Source organism: Rattus norvegicus, chromosome 7 (assembly GCF_036323735.1).
Source record: "Rattus norvegicus strain BN/NHsdMcwi chromosome 7, GRCr8, whole genome shotgun sequence".
Lineage (NCBI taxonomy): Eukaryota > Metazoa > Chordata > Mammalia > Rodentia > Muridae > Rattus > Rattus norvegicus.
The window spans coordinates 124,852,044-124,875,680 of NC_086025.1; the positions used below are offsets into that span (position 1 = coordinate 124,852,044).

The 23,637-nt window shown below is 42.9% G+C and overlaps 1 protein-coding gene and 1 pseudogene across 3 annotated transcripts in view; both read left to right on the top strand.

Moving 5' to 3' along the window:
* Lrrk2 (leucine-rich repeat kinase 2) overlaps window positions 1-15,191 on the top strand; it is a 160,989-nt gene extending 145,798 nt beyond the window's left edge. For 2 of the 3 annotated variants that reach the window (XM_063263367.1, XM_063263368.1), the window contains 4 exons: window positions 10,304-10,456; window positions 11,398-11,610; window positions 13,557-13,624; window positions 14,619-15,191. In XM_063263367.1, coding sequence (XP_063119437.1) covers window positions 10,304-10,456; window positions 11,398-11,610; window positions 13,557-13,624; window positions 14,619-14,740 — 556 coding nt within the window. In that variant the 3' untranslated portion in view covers window positions 14,741-15,191. Of the gene's footprint in view, window positions 1-10,303; window positions 10,457-11,397; window positions 11,611-13,552; window positions 13,625-14,618 lie in introns of all 3 variants that reach the window. The other variant, NM_001191789.2, reaches the window with a different exon arrangement.
* Window positions 15,192-22,298: 7,107 nt separating this feature from the next.
* Rap1b-ps4 (RAP1B, member of RAS oncogene family, pseudogene 4) lies at window positions 22,299-22,913 on the top strand (annotated as a pseudogene).
* The last annotated feature ends 724 nt before the right edge of the window (window positions 22,914-23,637 follow it).

A 23,637-nucleotide genomic window follows, 5' to 3' on the forward strand; every position in this document is an offset into this window, starting at 1 on the left:
CAAAATTTTAGTATCATCAAGGTATCTGTAGCGATTGTATCGGTCTGTGTAGGGTATATAGACTGGTTAGGATGAAATTTTTTGTTTTATTTTTCTTGAATCTAGTTCTTCAGGAGGTCTCCCTCGATCAAATCTGATCCACACAGATCTGGAAGGAGTCTGGAGCCCAATTAACCTTTTCTAAAAGCACAGAGACAAAGACTTTTCCCAAAATCAGCATATCCTTCAGTCAGCAACCAGAAAAGCTTGTATCTTGTATTCTCTCCCAGAGAAAGAATGTTACCACAAAACTCAAAAGCGCACCCATTTTAAAAATTAAAACAATTCAAAATAAATGAAGTAAACTAAATAATAATGTATGAGACTATTTTAGGCTTCTCTAATCTGTCATGCCAGGAAATCACCCCAAAATTCCTGTGGAGCCCATGTTAAGAGAATATGAGCCTCCAGCAGACCAAAATATATCGTCTATCTGTTAAGATCTCTACTCACTAACAACTTCTATAATATACGTCTGTATGCACTCTGCCTGGTGCTACAGACTTCTATTTTTCCCTGTACTAATTGTGAGTTGTGGGCAGAATTTTCTGTGTGACTCAGGCAAAATCTGCACTCTCTCTCTTTCTAACTATAAAAACAATTTAATCAACCTTCTATTAATACCTGTTATAAAAAGCAGGCAGCTTGCCAAACCAGGATTTTAACCCAAAATTCCCATGGAGTCCACATTAGAGAGAATATGAGTATCCTGTAAGGATATCGAACCCAGGGCCTTGCGCTTCCTAGGCAAGTGCTCTACCACTGAGCTAAGTCCCCAACCCCAGGGCATTGTATCTTTATACCATCTATCTGTTGAGCTCTCTTCCTGGAGCCTCAGACCTCCACTCACTAGCAACATCTATAATATATGTCTGTTAAGCATGCTGCCTGGGGCTACAGACTTAGTTCTATCTTAGTTCTGAATCATGGGCAAAATTCCCCATGTGATTCGGACAAACTCTGTATATAAATGTATTCTAAAAGCCTTTGAATTAAGCCACACTCTGGGCTCTGACTCAGAGTTCTTTTTCACAGCAGGGGACCTGGAGTCCTTGAGCAGGGACTCCCCCTGTGCTGCTTCTGTTTAAGCTTGCTTGAGCCACCAAGCAACTCCTCATGGTGCCGCCCCCACTCACTTAGAAAATAAAACTCTTAACTCTCTCAGGCTGATAATCTTAAATTTTTAGTGGATTCTTGCCTAACACATTGGTTCACCACCTGTAGCGGTAAATATTAAAAAATAGAAAATGCACCATCCCACGCTAATGCCGGCTCCAGCGGGCCACATGGCATCTGCGGAGTATTTTCATCTTAATCCACAAAGCATCTCAACCGACTTGCTAGGTTTCCAATTTCCAAGCCAAGCGGTCGCCGGCTACTCTCTGGGCCCTGTAGCAGCCTCCCTCAGGCGACTCTCTGCTGTCGTCTTTTTCCTCCTCCATCTTGGTTCTTCTTCCTCTTTCTCCTCTCCCCATCCTCTCTCCCAAACTCGGTGCCCACCTTACTTTTTCACTGCCCAATCACAGGCCTTGTCTTATCTTGTGCCTGCTCTCACCTGCATCTAGGCAAGTCTAGGCAACACTCCACAACCTCCATTCTCAAAGATCCGCATCCCCTGCCTAGTCCCAGCCTTTCCAGATGCTCGCTCTCTTGTCTGCTTCCCTGCTGAGCTCCTGCCCAGGCTGCTTCCCTCCAAATGCTGCCTCCTGCATGGCCACTTCCACCCAGGGAAGTTTCCTGGCTTCTGTTCCTGCTTTTGAAAGACCCCCAGAGAGGACCTTTCCCTCAGGAGGAGTCCCAAGCGCCCAATGACCGAGCCGAGTCCACTCGGATGCAATCAGCAAGAGGGTTTATTGGAAAACACAGGTACCTGCGGGCACACAGTCTCTTCGGAGGACTTGCGCGCCCAGCAGCTCCAGCATGGGGCTTTTATAGGGATTGGGGAAGCAGAAGCGGGCGTACAGAAGCAGATGCATAGTTACGGGGATTGGTGGATTCAAACGAGGCACATAGACATGTTCACATATGATTGGCTATTTCACATGATGAGGTAATAAGGTATAGCTACACACATTGGCAGGTTTGGGGCGTCCTGGATGTCGGGGGCTGGGGGCTTACCTCTTCCTGCCAGGTGGCCTGTGAGTGGTACTCCTGGTCTGTTCTGCATTCCTTTCCTTTTATGGTCTGTTAGTTTTCACTGTGACTCGGCCCTAGGTATCTGGGCGTGCCTGGGCTCGTTCAAGCCTGTTGCAACTCTGAGTTAAGACTCATGGGGTGGGTCTTTCATTTTCCCCCATTTTCTTTTAGACTTGAGTAAAATCCTTTACTCAAATCGAATTCTAAGGAATCTCTTCCTGTTGTCTTACCCTCTGGTATTGTTGGGTGAGAACAAGCGTCTGAATGACTGAGAGTCTGTTCTTTATGAACTGCATCAATCTGTTTAGAATGCAGGGGCCAAAGAGGAAGATTAGGAGGAGGATGATTAAGGGTCCCATCAAGGTGGACACCAGGGTAGCAAACCAAGGGGATCGGTTAAACCACCCCTCGAACCAGCCTTGTTGGGAATCAAACAGCTTCTGTCTCTGGGCCAAGCGTTCTCGGAGCTTAGCCATGTTATCTCTCACTAATCCTGTATGGTCTGCATAGAAACAACATTCTTTCAGTGTAGCACACAGGTTCCTTCTTTAAGGAATATCAGGTCTAATCTTCTCCTATTCTGAAGGACTACCTCTGAGAGGGAGGTTAGGTATTCTTGGAGGTCAGCTAAAAAGTCTTTCACTCTTTTTATATCTGAGTCAATGGCAGTTCTGAATTCTCTATAAACCTTGCATTGCAGGGCAATGGCAGATGTCCTTGTGCTGCCCTTGCAGCACCTAGATAGCCTTAAGTAATTCTCAACTCTTTTTTTTTTTTTTCTTACTAAGTCTCTAGCATCAGGATTCCAATCTGGACACTATCTAAACCTGCACACCAAGGTCATGACTAGCTTTTAGAACTTCTAAACTTGTACAGATTGTGATCCCTGAGGCACAGTCCCAAGAAGTGTTAGGAGTACTAACATATGCAATGTTACATCATTTGTAATAGAAATCAAGCCTATCCCCACACCTATCTTGATAAAACCCGGGGCAAACATGAAATTAAGTCTAGGGAGCTTTTTGAAGATCTGATTTTCCCTCTAGGTCCCAGCTCTCAGCCCCAACAGCTAGTACACGGCTGGTGAGGGCTGAGAGTTGATGGCTGTCAGGGTGGTCAGCAGCACCAGGTACGGTCCTTTCCAGTGAGTATCTGGGTTCGGTGCCATCGTATGTAGCCGAGTCTCCGACCTGGAACTGGTGAGATGTCTCAGGGGTCCCCAGGGCATAGGCTGCTGCCAGCTCTGAGCAGATTTCTTTCTGTATCACCTGTAGGTCTTTTAGCCTAGCACACAAATCATTATTACTATGGCACTATGACATGTTGGTTCAGTAACATCATCTAATACAGTCAGGGGGACTGAGGCCCCATTTAAGATCTCAAAGGGGGTAAGGCTGAATCTGGGAGGGTATTTCTTGCTCTGAAGAGAGCAAGAGGGAAGGAGTGTCACCCAGTCTGTGCCAGTCTCCATGGTTAATTTGGTCAGGGTCTCTTTTAGAGTTCTATTTATTTACCCTACCTGTCCTGAACTTTGAGGTCTGTAAATACAATTTAATTTCCAATCGACCTCTAAATACTTGGCCACACCCTGGCTTACCTTGGCAACGAAAGTAGGGCCGTTGTCTGACCAGATTACCTTGGGCATTCCAAATCGGAGGAAGATTTCTTCCAGTATCTTCTTGATGATTGCAGAGGCCGTCTCTTGTTTGGTGAGGAAAGCTTCTATCTATTCCTGAAAAAGTATCTACAAGCACTAGGAGATACTTGTGATTATATTTTTCTGGTTTTATCTCAGTGAAGTTCACTTCGACTTTTCACCAAACTCTCTAGGTCTCTTTGCCCTGTTTGCTTGCTAAGCATTCACTTATTGACATACCTTATACTTTCTACTGCCTCTCTGGCTAAAATCTTAAAGTCTATTACATACACTTAACTACTTGGACAAACTTTTTATCTCCTAAATGAGTCCATTTCTGTATTTGGCAAAGTGAGTCTTTTCTTTGTTCTCTGGGGAGTATAGCTTCCCCCACAAGTGTGCCATTGTCCTTTATCTTTTAAGCAATTTGGGCCTTTTCTAAGTGAGGCCATCCCTTAGTCCGATCCTAGTTCTCAGTGGCTGTCTCTTGCAGGCCTGCAACCAGGATAGGCTCCTGCATAGCCATTTCCCGAGCCACTTTATCTGCTTTGTTACTGCCCAATGCCACTGAATCTCTTCCCTCCTGATATCCTGAGCAATGAATAGTACTCACAGTTGTTGGCTTCACCAGGGCATCCAAGAGATGGCAAAGGCATCTGCGGCACTGATGTACTGGGGGGGGTAGAGGTTCAGCCATCCCAGATGACATTGTGTTGTCCACCATGGCAGCACCCACCTATCTCTGACCTTCATGAAGAGAACTGTTCCCGTCTGTGGACAAGGTAGCCTCGGCTTTCAGCAGGGGTCAATCAGCCAGTCGCAGAGGTCTTTCCTCCACCCATGGGCTTCTGCCAGTGCTTGACACTCGTGCTGTGGTGGCTCCAGGTCAGGATTGGGCAGCAAGGTGACCAGATTGCCCCCAACAGGTGGAGAATCTAGTCCATGGCAGCTGACCAGTGGTCCCATCTTTTGGGACACTCTATTCAAAGGCAAACATCAGCCACTCTATCACAGTTTAAGTCCTGGATTGGGTGATAATTGTTAGTGCCCGGCTGGCAGGAGTGATATGTTCCAAGTAGAACAGCGCTAAGCCATTCATCTCCCAGCATCAGGTACTGGTGCACTGAGACAGGTCTTAAGCTCCGCATACACAGTCTGTAGATATGCATACACATGGCCTCACCCAGCCATTTCAGCCCACGCAAGCCATTTTGGGGAGCAATTTTCTCATGAGCAAGGGATGGGGGCAGTCAGGGATGACTATGAACTAGTGGGTTACCCGGCCCACGCCAAGGTCCACTGTTCTTCGGGCAGTCCATAAGTATTGTTTGTTGCCAGTAGGCCCCTGTACCCAAGGTCTTTGGATACTGGCCCACTGGAGCATAGGAGCACAGAGCATTGGGTCCCTGTATCCATAAAACAACTGGGCAGGCTTCCCTCCTATCTCTGCACATAGCCAGCACTCCAGGACCGAGAGGCTCTCCAGTGTCCCCTCTTGTTCTTTCTGGGGCAGTCCCTGACCCAGTGTCTTTTTTTTCCTTTGCATTAGGCACACTGATCTTTAGCCAGGAATTCTCTTCTGTTGCCAGGTACTGTCTTCTTAGGTTCCCTAACTACTGTGGCCAGTATATGTTCCTCTCTTGTCTTTTATCTCTCTTTAGCTCTCTAGCTTCCTCTTCTTTTTGTCTCTTTTCTTCCCTAGCTTTCTGCTCTTTTTACCTTCTTTTCTCTTTCTCTTTGTTTAACCTTACTTTCTCTGTAACTTATACTAACTCTCAGCAACTTAGCTTAACCCTTCAAATTTCTGTAACTTTCTCTTCATACCCTTTCCTTATCTTAGCCAGATTGGTGGGGCATTTTCCAGCCCCTAGGAGACCCACCCTTGGAGCCTGGGGGCAGACCTGGCACTCCCTACCTTCAGGCATCTGAAGAGAGCAGGCACAAGTGAGGGCCTTCTAGCCATGTCTGGAACATTCTTTCAGGCCTCTAGTAGGATTCTGTCTTTCCTCGGTGGTAAAGAAGACCTGTAACAGTTACTAACAAGCATCTCACGTGGGATGGTGAGAAAACAAGAAGGGAATCTAGAGGAGAGAGGTCCACTGAAGAGGACAAATAGCATTTAGTCACACAGCTAAACCAGGAGGCCTTTTTTTTGGACAAAAAGGCCACTGTAAATATAAGCACAAGCTTTGTCTATGAAACAGAAAGGCGAGCAGAGAGGCAGCCTAGCTGTTACTGGCTGTCTCTCTGGGCTTAGATTTTCCCTTAAGGAGTACCTACCTCCCTTCAGTGTCAGCTTGGTGGCTTTGCCTCTCAAGAGAACCAGCCTCCAAATGACACTAGGCTTCTAGTAACAACTAATAACAAAAGGATGGAGAGATGGTTAGAACCTGGGTGCTAAATACTAAGCAGCTGACAAAAGAATTGTAACCAGTTCACCTGGGGCTTTCAGGACTTTAGTAACAGCCCTTTACCAAACTGTCTCAGTGGGCTATAGGCCCATGGAAAAGAAAACATTAATCCTGACTGGCAAAACAAAGTTCTTCACAGTTGTAGATTCTTTGAAACTATTTTAGGGGCTCTTTTTGTCCCCCAACCTGGGGCATTTTAACCATAGGGGCAGGAACTGGCTGCTGTGGGGATAGGACCAAAGGCACTCTCCATGTTAATGATGATCAGCGAGAAAAGTAATTTAATGTTGGAGACTGACTCCTCCCTTGGAATAAGGACAGCAGATAAGGCAGGCTTCCTTAAAGAACTTCTCTAAATGAGCGCTCTCCTACTGTGAGCAAATGTCAGAAATTCCTTTCCTGTTCTTGTTTTCCTTATAGCCCCACTTAGCTCTCAGCCCTTTTAGATCATTCTTCCTGTAGCATTTCTAACACAGCCTGTCCCTTTTTTATAGCCTGTTAACAGCATTTCTGATCTTTTAGGCAGCTACGCACTAAGTGCCATACCGGCTGAAACTCCACCTTTAAGATTCCTTACTCCCAAGGAAAATTTAAATCTTTCCCAGTTCATCACAGCTGGCTGCGAGCATAAGCACAGATAAAACACTATATGTTTTTGTTTTGTTTTTCTTTCCTTTTTTCAGAGCTGGGGACCGAACCCAGGGCCTTGCGCTTGCTAGGCAAGAGCTCTACCACTGAGCTAAATCCCCAACCCCCAAAACACTATGTTTTAAAAATTAACTTTGGCTATCAACCAACACACTGCCACTAGAGCGGGGTCTACAAAATTAAGTTTCTTACTCACTAAGCGTTAAGGGGACCAAGTAAAACGAACAAAGCAAACAGTTTCATGATTTCAAACACAGTCGTCGGTCCAAGATTTTAAACACAGTCGTCAGTCCAAATTCAAACACGAAACAAAAGTCAAAAAGACACTAACAGACACAACACGTCCAGAAAACCACAGTCAGGTCACAAAGAAGACAAACAATTCCAACAGTCAAACAAGTAACAAGCAGACGCGCCGCGCGGCTTCAGTACCAAACTGAAACCAAAAATTCAGACGGAGTCAGCGAGGGTCTTGGATCCTCTACTCCAATAAAATTCAGACAGAGTCATCAAGGGTGCGGATCCCTCCGAAAATGGACGGAGGTGCCACGGATCCGGATCTCCCTCTCCTCCAACCACCCTTGGAACGTCTTCCAGGGCTGCGGGGGAGAAGTCCGAGCTCGTCAGCTCCTTCTCTGGCCCGCCCAGATAGTCCCCAGATCTGAGCCTATTGATCGATCGTTCACAGGACAAGACACAACAGACAAGACAAACGCCGGCCGGCTTACCTCCCGGTGGGTGGTCGGTGGTCTCTGGGCAGAGGGTCTCCAAACCCCGGGCGAGCCCCCATAATGAAAGACCCCCAGAGAGGACCTTTCCCTCAGGAGGAGTCCCAAGCGCCCAATGACCGAGCCGAGTCCACTCGGATGCAATCAGCAAGAGGGTTTATTGGAAAACACAGGTACCTGCGGGCACACAGTCTCTTCGGAGGACTTGCGCGCCCAGCAGCTCCAGCATGGGGCTTTTATAGGGATTGGGGAAGCAGAAGCGGGCGTACAGAAGCAGATGCATAGTTACGGGGATTGGTGGATTCAAACGAGGCACATAGACATGTTCACATATGATTGGCTATTTCACATGATGAGGTAATAAGGTATAGCTACACACATTGGCAGGTTTGGGGCGTCCTGGATGTCGGGGGCTGGGGGCTTATCTCTTCCTGCCAGGTGGCCTGTGAGTGGTACTCCTGGTCTGTTCTGCATTCCTTTCCTTTTATGGTCTGTTAGTTTTCACTGTGACTCGGCCCTAGGTATCTGGGCGTGCCTGGGCTCGTTCAAGCCTGTTGCAACTCTGAGTTAAGACTCATGGGGTGGGTCTTTCACTTTCACTGCTCCAGGCCTTTCCTTCATAGCAGAGACCCTATTGCTTTTTAATGTAATAGCTTAATTCCGTTGTTCACAGTGGTTCTCCATGAGCTGTGATCAAAAATTGCTAGGTAGCTCAGTCAGCCTCATGCCGAGGGTCGGGCTTTCGTTTCAATGCTTTACTTTATTATGGTATTAGATGACTCGAAAACATAATCGGCCTTTGGGTATATATTATGGTACGTTACAAGTCAGTATAGATGAGAGGTATTTTTCTATATTTATGGATGTGTCTACTAGCATGTGTATGTATTTGGATAGCCTCCATTTTCTATAATTTTCACTTTTTATAGAATTATACAATCCTTAAATATTTTAGAAGCAGAGACATCCATTTGATATAGAGCATTTGATGGCATCATGGCTATGTGTTGATACCTTGTGTGGATGGTTACTGGAAAACAGCCATGAAGATCAGCCTCACTCAGGGATTCATTTTTCTACATCACATAAGGCATGGGGAAACAGTCGCCTTGTTCTAAAAGAGTGTTTACTGGACACAGAGGTCAGAGAACTAACCTGGGACAGCGCCACCACCAGGACCCTGTAGTTACTGCTGCCTTAGGTGACTAGAAGACATAGGTAGTACTGAAAAAATGTCTGCTTTTAGAGCCTATGAGATTTGTTTTGGATTCTGCAACATGTCAGCCATCATGGTGGCCTGGGGTAAATTGTTTACCATTTGTAAGATTACTTTTTGCATTTCTATGCATTGGGATTCGTTTTTAAAATAAATTCATTTGCATTTATTACGCTAGGACAGAATGTGGGGCCCTGTGAATGCTAGGTGACTTCTCCAGCACTAAATTACGCCTGTAGGGATGTAATTTTATGGTTAAGGATCAAGCAAGACAACACACAAAACTGTTTCATAGTCCTGAAACCCTGTGTACATGTTCATGGAAGTCTTTATACTAGACACAGCAAACACCTCAGCAAAATCAATGAAAACAATGGCTCTCTGGCAGGAAGTGACATTTTCACCTTCCCATCCTCGTGGAGACGGGGAGGGGGGGGTGGGGAGGAGTTGTAGGATGTGGAACAGTCAGAGGATAGACTGGGACGTTTTCCAGATGACCATTCACCTTGCTAGTTCACCATTTGTTGATCCAGCCTCCTGTCCCCTCACTGAACAAATGGGTTATCACAGAAAGACACTCAGCTACGTGTGGTAATGCTGTACTGAACTGTGGGCATATAGGAAGGATGTGGAGTTTGGTTTTAGGAATTCTATTGACAGTCCAGTGTGGGGGACACACTAATTAGTCAGACTTTACACTTAATAGTACTATGAGAGAGATTACAATATGCAATTAGGAGGAAGGAAACAGCTGGCCAATTGTCACCCAGAGATCAGCGAAGAATTCCAGAGAAGCTGACATTTAGGTGAAACCTCAAAAATGAGCCTGAAGCTTGCCGTGCACACCGAGCCATAGTCTCTAATCCGTGAGTTACATATGGCGCCTATGTTCTAAGGTTAGAAGAGCGGTAGTCGAAAATGCTCTCTGTTTTCTTCTGTTTTCAAAGAGAATAAATAGCGAGTTTCTAGGTTCGAAAGCTCTGTAAACGTACTCATTTGACTCTATGTGGTAGGTCTGATTTTTCATATTTGACTGACATACATTTACAAAGCTATGGGCTTCTTTTGTGTTTGGAGACATTGACACTATGATCTATTTCCACATCTTTTTAATTCTAGGCACAAATAGTTCATTGTCAGTTTTCCAAATATTCACGACAACGAGAATTCTGTTGAAATGTCTAAAATTTTCAGGCACTATATTTATTCTAGAATTTAAGAGGTAGTGTAAAATTCCATACAGAATCAGATAGACCTAAACTGCAAAATCAACCCGGAAGTGAACATGAGTAATATTGTTTATTCTATGGTCAAGTACAGGAAAAAAACAAAACAAAACAAAACTACAGTTAACCCAAATGGGTTAAACAGCAGTCATTCAATGTGGTTGAGGAAAAAATATGTTATAATTACAGTAGCATAACTTGCTTGATTTTGAAGGTAGCATTAACTTTCTGAATATATTTTTTCTACCTTTCTCCCGCCCTAGGTTTTCTTACTCAGCGTTCAGCGATTCTAACATCATAGCGGTGGCAGTGGACACAGCGCTTTATATTGCCAAGAAAAACAGCCCTGTCGTAGAGGTGTGGGACAAGAAGACAGAAAAACTCTGTGAACTAATAGACTGTGTGCACTTCTTAAAGTAAATGCACTGGTTACTTTACCTCGGGTTTTATAAGTCAGGATCCATAGAGAAAGGAATTATTTCTCCTTCTTCATTCCTGTCTTCTAGGGAAATTGTTTTCGGAGAAAGTTTATTCTTTGTTAGCACATCCTATATATTTCCATACACACACATTATAACTCTGTATCGTGTCTCTCTCTATATATAATCTGTACGTACACCAGCTAGATCATCTCTCCATATATCTTTGACTATTAGTGGCTCTTTTTCTTTTGTAATTTTTGGATTTCACAGAGAGCATTGAAACTTTGGATTAAAACTGGGAAATCTCATTATATTTAGAGTAAATATTTACAAGTTACGATATTCCTCACAAAGGAGTGAATATCCTTCTTATTCACTTGAGGGTTTCCTACAGTTGAGAGGTTATTGCAATAGTTCATATCATGGATCACTTGTGCTTTGAGAAAAACAATGGAATGTGCTACTTCCTGGTTTCTTGTGTTAAACAATTGAGCTCTGTAGGCATTAACTCTATGCAGAGCATAGAACCATCCCCCAATTTTCCAGGAGTCCCTCCCAGGGCAGAACCCTAAGGCTTGCATGTTTACTGAATATGTATGTGCAGGCTCTGGTTCCTGTCCTTAATCCCTAAACAATACAGCATAAAAGCCATTGACACAGAATTTACATTACATAACTACAACAGGCCATTTAGAGTTAGAGGGAGGATGCTTGGAAGCTTCCTGGAAATTGTTGTGCTGTTTTTAAATAAAGAATTACAAGTCCTGTGATGCTGGGGACCGAAGCCAGGCAACCTGTGTTCAGAATTCCGAGATGACTACTGCCTTGCCACCTTCGTGTTTTAAAGTGTTAGCGGGCTGTACACGCCTAGGGAGATCTGTCAAGTCTCTTAGTGCTGATAGAACTGTGAATGAACACATTCTTTACGCTTCCAGGGAGGTGATGGTGAAAATAAACAAGGACTCGAAGCACAAGCTGTCCTACTCTGGGAGGGTGAAGGCACTCTGCCTGCAGAAGAACACAGCTCTCTGGATCGGAACTGGAGGAGGCCACATCTTACTCCTGGATCTTTCTACACGGCGAGTCATCCGCACCATCCACAATTTCTGTGATTCCGTGAGAGCCATGGCCACAGCTCAGTTAGGCAAGTTTCTTTCCTTTAGATAAACCCATACTTGTTATGATGACAAAGGTCTCTTTAAGGAGAGTTTCTGAGGCCATTGTAGTGCTTTCAAGGGTCACAGGATGAAGCCCACACTAGGCTAACTACCTCTGAGTAGGGCCAGTCAACACTGGGATAGATGCTCTCATCAGAGAGGCAGGCAACCTCAGATGCAGCCAGTTTAGCTCTCAAGAGCTCTTCTCACTATATCTAAGGCAAAAGAGAAAGCACCTACTGTGTTTATTTCACTTTTCATCAAATTAAGTCAAGTGAATGTTTCTTTTGAGCTTAGTGTAAGTTTCACACCCATGTCAGCCTCCTGCTTGGGTCTTCCTCTTTAAATAAATTTAATCTTTTAGAGCAATGCACAATGAACCCCAGTCGGCAAGCTTTGCTGACTTGTAAGTTTTATTTTTTCCACTCCAATGTCCACTACCATGTGGACTAGATTTCCCACAAAGGAATGTTTTGGTATCTTCCTTTGATGAACAATTTTATTTAGGAAACAGTAATCAGCCCATGTATGCACACAATATTTCAGTAGGGTGTAGCACCCCAAAAGCAGGCTTGTGAAACTTTAACAAGCGGGAAGGGAAGCACTCATCATAAGAGGAATAAATTTAGCATCGAAAGGAGGTTCCCCTGCCTGGCCTGGCCTTTCCATCTATGGATAACTGAGCTGCACGCATGAACTAGAATTAGGTGTGTCTGGGATTGTAAACTGTCATTTATGTGTTAAACAACTGAGAAAGGAGATATCACGGCTATCATAGCCACAGCCACTATCTACCAAGTGTGTTAAATTCTCACCCTTGGCTTGTGTGCATTTTGGGGTTTAAGGGGTTGGTTAGCACGTCAGAAGTACAGTGAGTTGTGAGTGATCTTAAAGTCAAGGTGAGTTACAACATTCACTACCTATGACCCGTGTTTCAGGTTTCTGTCTGTCTCCATGACTGGGCACTTTTGCTATTAGTTCTGACTCAGGAAAGTGGAGTCTCTCGAAGGGCTCTCTCCTCCCTGAAGCACTGGCACGTGTGTGGCTCTTTTTCTTAATTAGTCACGTCAGTCTGCCAAGTCTCGCTTTTTGATGCAGTAGCTCCTGTTTTATACCTCAAAGAAGCTGGTGGTGCTGAAGCTGAGGTCCTTCTTTAGGTTTTTGAAAGCCATCCCGACCTAACATTGGGTAGTTTTGATCTCCCTTAATGACTGGATCTTTATTAGGGCATAAATTCCATGTAGATTGGAAGGGTCTGCCTGTTTTCATCCAGACCATATTGTTAGGACCCTGCCAAAGATCCAGCATACACAGTTAGCATATGAGTCATGAGAGACACGTGCTATATAGGCTCTCGGTTTGTCTACCCACCCTGCTTTCCAGGTACCTCATGTTTATGCCTCCGTTTGCCCAGTGTACTTTCCTGAGCTTCTTCTCATCTAATGTTCTAGCCCTGGGGAGGAATTAAGTGTAAATATCAAACCATCATGTAACAAAGGTTAAGCGTTGTCTCCCATTCTTATAATTAGCCCAGGTTTTCTTTTAAAATTGCTGCTCTGTTGAGGAGGGTTTTATATAACTGAAGTGTGACCTTAAAAAGTAGCAGTGTCAAGCTAGGGAGATGGCTCAGTGGTTAAGAGTACTGACCCCTCTTCCAGAGGTCCTGAGTTCAATTCCCAGCAACCACATGGTGGCTCACAATCATCTGTAATGGGATCTGATGCCCTCTTCTACTGTGTCTGAAGACAGCTACAGTGTACTTACATACAAAACATAAAAAAAAATTCTAAAAAGGAAAGGAAATGAAAGGAAAAGTATCAGTGGCAACTCAGGTCCAGTGTATTTGTGTTTAAGATGTGGATAGCTGAACTTTTTAAAGTTGAACGTAATGCATTATTTTAACAGAAACTTTCTATGTTTTGTTTTGGTAAAGGAAGCCTTAAAAATGTCATGCTGGTTTTGGGGTACAAGCGGAAGAGTACAGAAGGAACCCAAGAACAAAAAGGTAACACTGACATCATTCTCTGTGGTAAAGAACATGTGGCCTAGAGGGGCAGCACACTGTGTGCACTGTAGGCTGATGGCTCGTGTAACACATTCAACGCTCAGCAATGTCTTCATAAACTTTTATTGCTTGTGTGTGTGTGTGTCTCTCTCTGTGTGTGTGTCTGTGTCTCTGTGTGTATCTGTGTGTGTGTGTCTGTGTGTGTGTCTCTGTGTGTGTCTGTGTGTGTGTGTGGCTGTGTGTGTGTCTCTATGTGTGTGTCTCTGTGTGTGTCTGTGTGTGTGTGTGTCTGTGTGTGTGTCTACGTGTGTGTCTCTGTGTGTGTGTGTGTGTGTCTGTGTGTGTGTGTGTCTGTGTGTGTGTGTCTGTGTGTGTGTCTCTGTGTGTGTGTGTGTCTGTGTGTGTGTCTCTGTGTGTGTGTGTAATGTGTCTCTGTGTGTGTGTGTATGTGTATGTATATATATGTGTGTGCACGCACATACCTGTGTGCACTAGATGTTTGGGTGCATGCATTACAGTGTATATGTGAAGGTCAGAGAACAACATGACGAAATTGGCGCTATCATCCCCCGTGCGGGTCCTGGAGTTCCGACTCCGATCCTTTGACTTTGCCGCAAGCACCTTTAGTTGCTGAGTCATCTCATTGGCTCCCATCAGCAACTCAACTCATGCTCTAAAATGCAAAATGTAATTCCAAAATTAAATTTTAGTGACTCAAGTTAAAATTGAGTGTAATATTTTCACAGCTTATTTTCATAGGGCTATCTCTATGATGTCCAATATTGAACAATATTTAAAATAATTCTATTTCAGTAAATGAGGTGCTAGGTTATAAAATGTTCTTCTTGAAATTTCGGAGCTTCTTAATGTCAGGAATAACTCGGCACATTGTTTAGGCTGAACCTATGCGTATGCATTTGTTCAGAACATAATATAAATAAATAAAAATGTTTCATAGTGTATTGTTGAAATATTACTTGTCTTCTTCTTACAGAGATACAATCTTGTTTGTCTATTTGGGACCTCAATCTTCCACATGAAGTGCAAAACTTAGAAAAACACATTGAAGTAAGAACAGAACTGGCTGATAAAATGAGGAAAACATCTGTCGAATAGAAAGACGTCAGACAGGCTTGATGCTATATTGAACAAGACATCAGACATCCTCGCCACTATATTAGAAAACGTACTCTTATTTTTAAAATATATTTTAAAAGTTTACATTGAAAAGAGTATGCCTATTCTTTACAAAGCTCATATGTATATGAAGGAATGTGTATGTTTTACAGTTAATTTAATATATGTAAAATATTTATCAGCAAATATGTTTTAAAGAACTATTTAATTTAGTGCTATATTTTCTATTCTCCTTAACTCATTTGGAGGGATAAGCAAAAGAAATCTATAAAGCGTTTAACTTCAGTATTTATACTAAAATTAATAAAAAAATCATGTTTGTTTTGCTATGCATTGTGAAGATAAAGTCTATTTTAAATTGTTGATTATGACACAGATGTTGCTTGATTATCCATGGCCTCTGCAGAGTAAAATAAAGATATTTGGGCAACTTCCCGTGTAAGACTCTTTCATATCTCGTTTTTAAGTGAATTATCATCGTAATTGCAAACTGTCATATTTTCACTAATAAAGATCTTTGTTAGGTCACGAATTATCTTGAGTGCTGATGCAAACTGCAGCTAACACAATTTCATCCGAAAAACAATTCCATTAAAACCGCCGAAAAAACTCAACACAGTCTGTGAACAAAGGCCTTGTTTCCAAGACCCCACGGGAACTTAGTGAAAACTGCTTAAAAGTAGCTGAGATATAAGCAGGGAGACCTCAAGCCTGAGAATGACAGTCTCTCTGTTTCTACTTCACCTTTAAATGTGGACGCCCTACAATTTATAGAATTAATGTAAACACAGTGCCCATGTCTTCATATGGTACACTTCTTTCCTTGGTACTTATTTAATATCTACTTATGTGTGTGATCAATGTGTATGCGTGTCACACATACACAAATGAAGATCACAACCACTTGCAAGATTTGGCTGTCTCCTTCCATGTGGATGCCAGAGACTGGACTCAAGAGATCAGGGTCAGCATGCTGACTTGCCGAGCATCTTGGCTCTGGCCCTGGGTGCTATTTGTGGTTCTCGGTAGTAAGATATACCTCTAGCTGCTTGCTTTCTACTCCAACTGATTTTGTTCTAATGCATCTACTTATTTTCTCCCTAAATGTGAGACCCTACATATATAAATGTGTACATATATATATATACATATGTGTATATAAATACATACATGCATAAAAATCTTACTATCAGAATTACATAATCCTACAATTTCCACCAAACCACGGAGACAAATATATAGCTTATTTGCCAGTTTCCTGAATAAGGAATTTTAGTGCAGCAGAGCAAAAATAACTGCCCATGTGGTCATTTAAACGAGACTCATTCTGATTCCATGACTTCCTACAGAGGGCATTAGAATATATGTAATAACCTGAGAAACATCCCAACCTTTAGGAAGGACTTGTGGTAAGGCCACTGGCCATGGCTGATACTCATCATTTTCAGTTAATTCCTACTATAGGATAACAAGCAGAGCTGGCCAGAGTTTTAGCTACGAATACTTTAAAATACTTTCTACTAAGATGAATCGAAGTCTTAACCTGGAAAGGATTTCCACTCTTTATAGTGACATACCATACTGGCTGGTTTTACGTGTCGACTTAACTCAAGCTAGAGTCTTCAGAGAGGAAGGAGCCTCAGTTGAAGAAATGCCTCCGTGAGATCCAGCTGTGAGGCATTTTCTTCATTAGTGATCAAGGGGAAAAGACTTATCCCATTCTTTGTGGCTGTGGTCCTAGGTTCTTTAAGAAAACAGGCTGAACATGCCATGTGAAGGCCAGTCAGCAGCACCCCTCCATGGCCTCTGCACAAGAGAAATTCAGTCATGATGAATTTATCCATCATGAGACTATCTTGTGATAATTCCTCTCATTTTTCTCTGTGTGCACTATTTTAACCAGGTAGGTACAAAAATATGTTAAAGAACATTGGATAATTATGCACAAACATGAAATCATGAAGTAGATTGAGACTTGACAGTGAGAAGTAGCACCATCTTTTTTGGAGCCTTGCATCTAGTTATATGTGGATCAGGCATGTAGGTAGAAGCAGAGTTTTTCCTTGGGAATTTAAGGAGCCACTGAAATTCTATTGTGAATAGTTGCTGTAATGGCTATTCCTGGTTGTCAACTTAACTATTTCTGGAATAAACTACAATCCGGAATTGGAGGGCTTACCTCTGATCCAGATCTTGAGGCTGGAAGACACAAGTTTCTGACCTGGATCTTGGCATGGAGATCTTGAGGTATAGTGGCTATGAAACCCAAAAGACTAAGTCGAGGAAAGCTCTGAGTTCAAGGTCAGCCTGGGACAAAACAAGTCCCAGATGCAGGTGTGGTAGCACACATCTTTAATCTGGGACACACCTTCTGCTGGAGACCTACATAAGGACAGTGGAAGAAGGAAGATTCACTCTTCACCTACTTGCATTTTCTTGCCAGCACATGGGTTGGAATCTACGCCTTGTGGGACTGAGCAAGTACTAGATCCTTGGGCTTCCCATTCACAGCTGCCCATTTTGGGGTGTTGGACTACAGACTGTAAGTCGTCATAACAAATCCCTTACTATACAGAGACTTTTCATAAGTTCTAGGACTCTAGAGAACCCTGACTAATACAGTTGCTCAAATACTGAAAGATAATATTTTTCAAGGGATCAATGTAGACATCAAAGGAAATGGCTAATCATTATAAAAACATTAAAATCATTAACAAATTATCTAATTTTCAGAAAGTGCTTTTTTTCTGGTGGAAAATTCAAATTAGAAAAAATGAAAAAGAGTCTCTGTGAATCTAATTCTGGCCAACACTATACTATATGTAAATTATCTGGGGAGATAAGAGTGTTTCCCTTGCAGCAGGAAGACCTGAGTTCCACAGGAAACCCACATCTCACATAAAAACTGCTGAGCAGTGTCACATGGTTTGATGCCAGCACTGCTGACGGGCAGGGAGATGGGTCCCTGGGACTAACTCAGTTCCCAGACCAGCTTACTCAATGAGCTCCAGGCCAAGGAGCGATCCTGTTTCAGATAACATAATTGTGCCTTGACTGAGAAATGCCACCCAAGGATGGACTCTAGCCTTCCTTCACATGCGCTCTTATAGACACACACACACACACACACACACACACACACACACACACACACACAACCACATACACATACATATATACACATATAAAAATGCTCATACTTTCATCAGAAAAGCTAAACTAATCAGTGTTAAATGCAAGTAATAAGAAAGATGGTAGGCCTCTCTACATCCAAAGCGAGCATACACATGTTCAGATATTAAAGCGAGAGTTGGCACTTAGCTTCCGTATCTAGCTATCACTTTGGTCAGGGTGAAGGAGGACAATAGTAGCCATGGTGTTGACATCGCTAACCTGAGTTTTTCCAGATTTTTAAGGACTTCAACTCAAGCCAAAGAAATGAGGATTCATGGCTTCAATACTGAAATGAGTTTCAGGCAGAGCTGCTGCAGTGGTACACTTGGGAGTGTATTAATGGCATTTTAATACAGGCTTAAGTATGTAGACGAGGAAGGAGCACTGAGAAGATACAAGACATATCCAGGAGGGGATTTCAGCTTCCCAGGGGGGAGTAAGGAAGAGTAGGATGTAACCAGTGTGAATACTGACTCCTCAAGGGACAGGAAGCAAGAAATTGTTCATTCACCATTCTACCTTTCTAGTGACTCTCAAGGAAGTTTGTTTGTTTGTTTGTTTGTTTGTTTGTTTATTTATTTATTTATTTATTTATTTATTTATTTATTTATTTTGGACAAGAGAGAGATATGAAGCCACTTCAGGGATTCTGTGGAAGAAACTATGATCTGACAAGTTAAAACCAGAAGGGATTTTAGTCCAGATCCTTTTCCTGTGAATGGGGTTTCTAGTTAGATTCCTAAAACCTGTAAGATTTGGTCAGGGATGAAAGATTGGTCTCAAGCAGTTGTTACTTGTGCTGAAAACTCTTGCTCCACACTATCAAGGACTTTGATGATGGAGACTGAGGGACATCTTTCCCTGTTACCATATTTCCAAGATGTTCTTGGTCTTTTTCTTCTTCCCCCGCCATGCATATTGTAAGAGTGAATATGAAAACAAATGGCTTGCCTGGAGACAGAAGCAATACAATAAGATTTTAAATTTTCCAACTCAGAAGGAGTGGAAACTCTTGCTCTCCCTTTGTCCAGCCACTGATTCTGCAACAATGTCAGATGTGGGTGCCTTGAAGATGCCAACCTCTGTTCTTCTGATCTTTCAAGGCATTAAGACTGTGGTGACTCTTCAGCTTTGAAGTGTAGGCAGGAGGCCACAGAGCCAAGGGCTTGCTGCGTGAACACAGAGTCCTGAGCAGACATGGGAACAAAGGCGAGCTTCCTGGTCTGTTGTTCTCTTGACATTTGATGCCCCGCCTTACGCAGAGAGACTGGTTGGCAAAGACTTGACTTAAAGAGTGGGAAGGAAGAAAGAATATCAGCGGCTGTACTCTGTGGCTTTGCTTCAGTGATAATCCACTATGCCATGATACTTGAGCTGGAAACCTAAACTCTACACAGTGCCCCAATTGTAAGTTACTTCAATTGGCTGTCATTGAATGTGTGCACTCTAACACCATAAACCAGTGTGGTCCCCATTTATATATGAAAGTAGAAGACTGTGATAAATTGGGTGATCCTGGAGAAAAGCTATAAAAATCGAAGCTAGCATTCAGGCAGAGATTGTAGGGATGAACGGACAACATTCTCCCCAATGAGATTGCACACAGCCACGTACACTGAGTTGGAGCATACACCTTTTAACAATGCATATTGCCAAATACTGACATCTGTGACAGTTTCCCATTCCTTGACAACTTAATTCTAATGCATGAGAGACACTTGAGTAAAGATGAAAGATACAGCATTTATATAAAATAAATGATAAGGCTAATGAACTTGGAGAACATGATTGGGAAAAGGGATATTTCAAATACTAAGTTTATCTTCCATATTAAAAAACATAAAAGAAACCTGGAACTTTAGGTAAATGACAAAAGATTTTACCCATTTAATTGTAAAATGTACCCTGCAAGTTAATTCAAAGCATTTTCTATTATTATTTATTAAACATACATGGTAGCAATTCAACATACTGAAATCACCTTCTGCTTTACTTTAAAATCAAATTAGAAAGGAACGAAGGAAGGGAAGAAGAAAGGAAGGAAGGAAGGAAGAAAAAGAAACTATGAATTGGAAAGACCTTGGTCTATGTCCTGGAGTAATTATTTATGGGCTCATCAAACTGGATTGGGTCATGCAAAGAGCTGGTTAAGCTTTTTCCTAACTGTGGACTGTCAAGAGTAATGTGTTTGGAAGAGTACAAACAGAGATGGAAACGAAATGTTGAACCCGTATTTTATACTGATCCATGTCTGAGTTAGGGTTTCTTATAAGGGAAAACACTTAACTGCGGTGGCTTATAGTTTTGAGGTTTAGTCTATTGTCATCATGGGGGAAAGGATGATTGCACACAGGCAGACATGGTACTGGAGACGATGTGAGAGTCCCATATCTTGATTGGCAGGCAGGAGGAAACTGCTACGCTGAGAGTAGATTGAACAGCTGAGACCTTAAGCTCACCCGACAGTGATGCACTTCCAACAAAGTCACACCTACTCCAACAAGACCTTACATCCTAATAGTTCCACACCCTAAGGACCTACTGGAGTCATTTTTGTTCAGACCACCACATTCCACTCCCTGGTCCCCATAGGCTTTTAGCCATATCATACTGCAGAATGCATTTAGTCTAACTTCAAGGGTCTCCATAGTCTATCACACTGCATTGCACTGTTTAAAAGGATAAAGTCTCTTCTGAGACTCATGGAATCTCTTAACTGCAGTCGCCTGTAAAGTCAGAATAAAAAAGCAGATCACATATGTCCAACATACAATTATAGAGGACATTCATTACCATTTTAAAAGGACAGAAAGGTAGCATAACAAGAAAATACTAGACCAAAGCAAGACTGAACACTGGCTAGTCAAACTTCAAACTCTGCATCTCCCTGTCTGATGTCAAAGCTCTCTTCAGATGTCTAACCACTTTCAACCGTATGGACTCCAACACCGTTCTTTCTCTCGGGCTGGTTCCACTTCCTAATAATAGCAGCTCTCGGTGGCGTGGATCCTATGGCTCTGGCATCTCCAACATTGTGTGGTCTCCAAGGCAATCCATGGTTCACCTTTATAGCTTCACACAATGGCCTCTCTAAGTCACCATTCAGGAATTTCCCCTGACATACCCCTGGCATCAGTGGCTTTGCTCAGTTGCTGAGGGAGAATCCATAAGTCCTTTCTTCTGTCCTTGACTGCAAAGCCAAAAGCACAGAAGCTGGAGCTGCCAAGTTCTGCTGCTTGCTGGGGCCAGAACACGCTCTCCTCATTCAAAGACACTTTCACCAGTGTTCTGTTTTCCATGGCTTCCTTCACTGCCTAAGCTTGACTGTTCTGGAACTTGCTCTGTAGATCAGGCTGGCCTTAAACTCTGAAATCCTCTTGCCCCTGTTTTCTGAGTGCCAGGATTAAAGGCCAGGGCCACCATCCCAGCTCTTGGTTTTGATTGATTTAATTCCTTTTCACAAGTTGAAAGCTTAGCTGGGTGGGGTCTTAGCTGGGTGGGGTCTTAGCTGGGTGGGGTCTTAGCTGGGTGGGGTCTTAGCTGGGTGGGGTCACTGTTCCCCTCATTACATTTAACAATTTAACATCAGGATTTTCTTTAACCTGTTTATCTCCTTGAACACAGGACTAAGTTCCATTTTACTTTCTGACACCCCTTTCACTCCTGAACTGTACATTTTGTATTTTTTTTGCTGAGTTTTCTCCTTTTCATTATAGATCTTCATAAGAGGGAACACTAACAACTGTACGACAAAGTCAACACTAGGCTGCTCTGAAATTTCCTCTGCCAATACAACTATTGCCAAACTCTTCAATTTAGCTCCCAACAGATTCTTCAGACAAGGGCCAAAAGCAGTCACATTCTTCAACAAAATATGCAAGTACAGTCTGTAGGCTACATACTAAAATCATTTTCTTTTGTAAAATCTCTTGGTTTTAATGGTTCAAATCACCCAGAGCACCATTCTTAAAGCATTCTATCACATTCCTAACCTAGAAACCCAAAGTCCAAATTCCTCCAAGCAAAATCGTGGTCCAGGGGTCAGGCATGAAAATCAGCCTGAGCTGCAGTGGTAATGGTGGTGCAGCAGTGGCAGTGGTGGTGGTGGTGGTGGTGGTGGTGGTGGTGGTGGTGGTGGCGGTGGTGGTGGTGGTGGTGGTGGTGGTGGTGTTGTTAGTGATGGTGGTGGTGTTAGTGATGGTGGTGGTGATAGTGGTGGTGGTGGTGGTGGTGTTGGTGGTGGTGGTGGTGGTGTTAGTGATGGTGGTGGTGGTGGTGGTGGTGGTGGCGGCGGCAGAGGCAAAGACTGGTCAAGGCATTGAGAACAATGGCCAGAAGGGGAGGAAACACAGCAAGGGCGATGATGGGACGCAGTGACAGCTCAAGGGGTAGTAAATGTAATAAGTTTATATCGTGCATGAATACTAGCTAGTTATTTTACCTTAGGAAATGTTGGGAAGTTGGCTCTGACTCTATAGCTTGTTCAAGGAATTTCTGTTGAAAAATATGACTGTACAATAAGGAGATTCTGCACGTAGACATGCAACAATGTATGCTGGAAATCTTGGAAACTGCAGGTACAGAACAATTTACCCAATTGGAGATTTGTACATAAAGACTGGACAAGGCTTTGCTTTGGTTTAATCCATCACAGACAGCACAATGCACATTTAAAAGACTTACACGATCTGAGAGAACAGATTCTTCGGGTTAAAGACACTGACGGTGTTCCAATGACTTTGGTTGGTAATAAATGTGACTTGGAAGATGAAAGACTTGTAGGGAAAGAACAAGGTCAAAATGTAGTAAGGCAATAGAACAACTGTGTGTTCTTAGAATTCTCTGAAAAAAAAAATCCCAAATAAATGTTAGGGAAATCTCTTATAAATATGACGCAGTGCAGGAGGTTAACAGAAAAACTCTAGTGCCTGGGAATGCCCGGAAAAAAGTCATCATATCAGCTGCTTTCATGTACTGAGTGCACTGAAGCTCTGAACTATGTCTGAAGAAGCGTTGCCCAATTCAGCAGTGCCAATGTTCCAACTTGCTTAGACCTACCGATATCTTAAGTGGCTTTTCCTGTGCTGGTACCCGTCAAGAAGCAAGTGAGAGCTAATCTATCAGTTTGCACATCCTGTTCACTTTCCATTATCACAAAAGGTTTTTGCTTATATATCACGACGATAATAACCTTGAATTAGCTCTAGGGCATGCAGCTGGTAAAACCAAAGTCTACGTCCAGTATTACTGCCAAGAGACGTTGGTCATGCACCCGTGTTGTACCTGTATCCAAGTGGTGTACTGTATACTTTAACACACCCCACACTTTGTATCAGAGAGTACAATATTATAAATCCTGAAAGCAGATTAGCAGAGAGTCCAAAGAGCTCCTACATAGACCACCCATGGAGTCAGCGATCTTGTCTTTAAAATATGATAACTCTTTCGGTATCATGTCTTAGAATGAAGACGTTGCCTTTAATATCTCCTGGGAAGGAAATGTGCAGACTTTTCAAACCTCCCAATTTGGGAGACATAGGGGACAATGTTTATAGTTGAGCGTACAGTGGGAAGTCTACAACAAGAAGTGTATATTTTCAAACATATATTTTAATGATTTCACAACTTCGTAAATCATTTTCAGGCCTCTGCAGCTGTAGATTCTCACTGCGACTCCCTTACTTGCTCATGCACACGTGGGT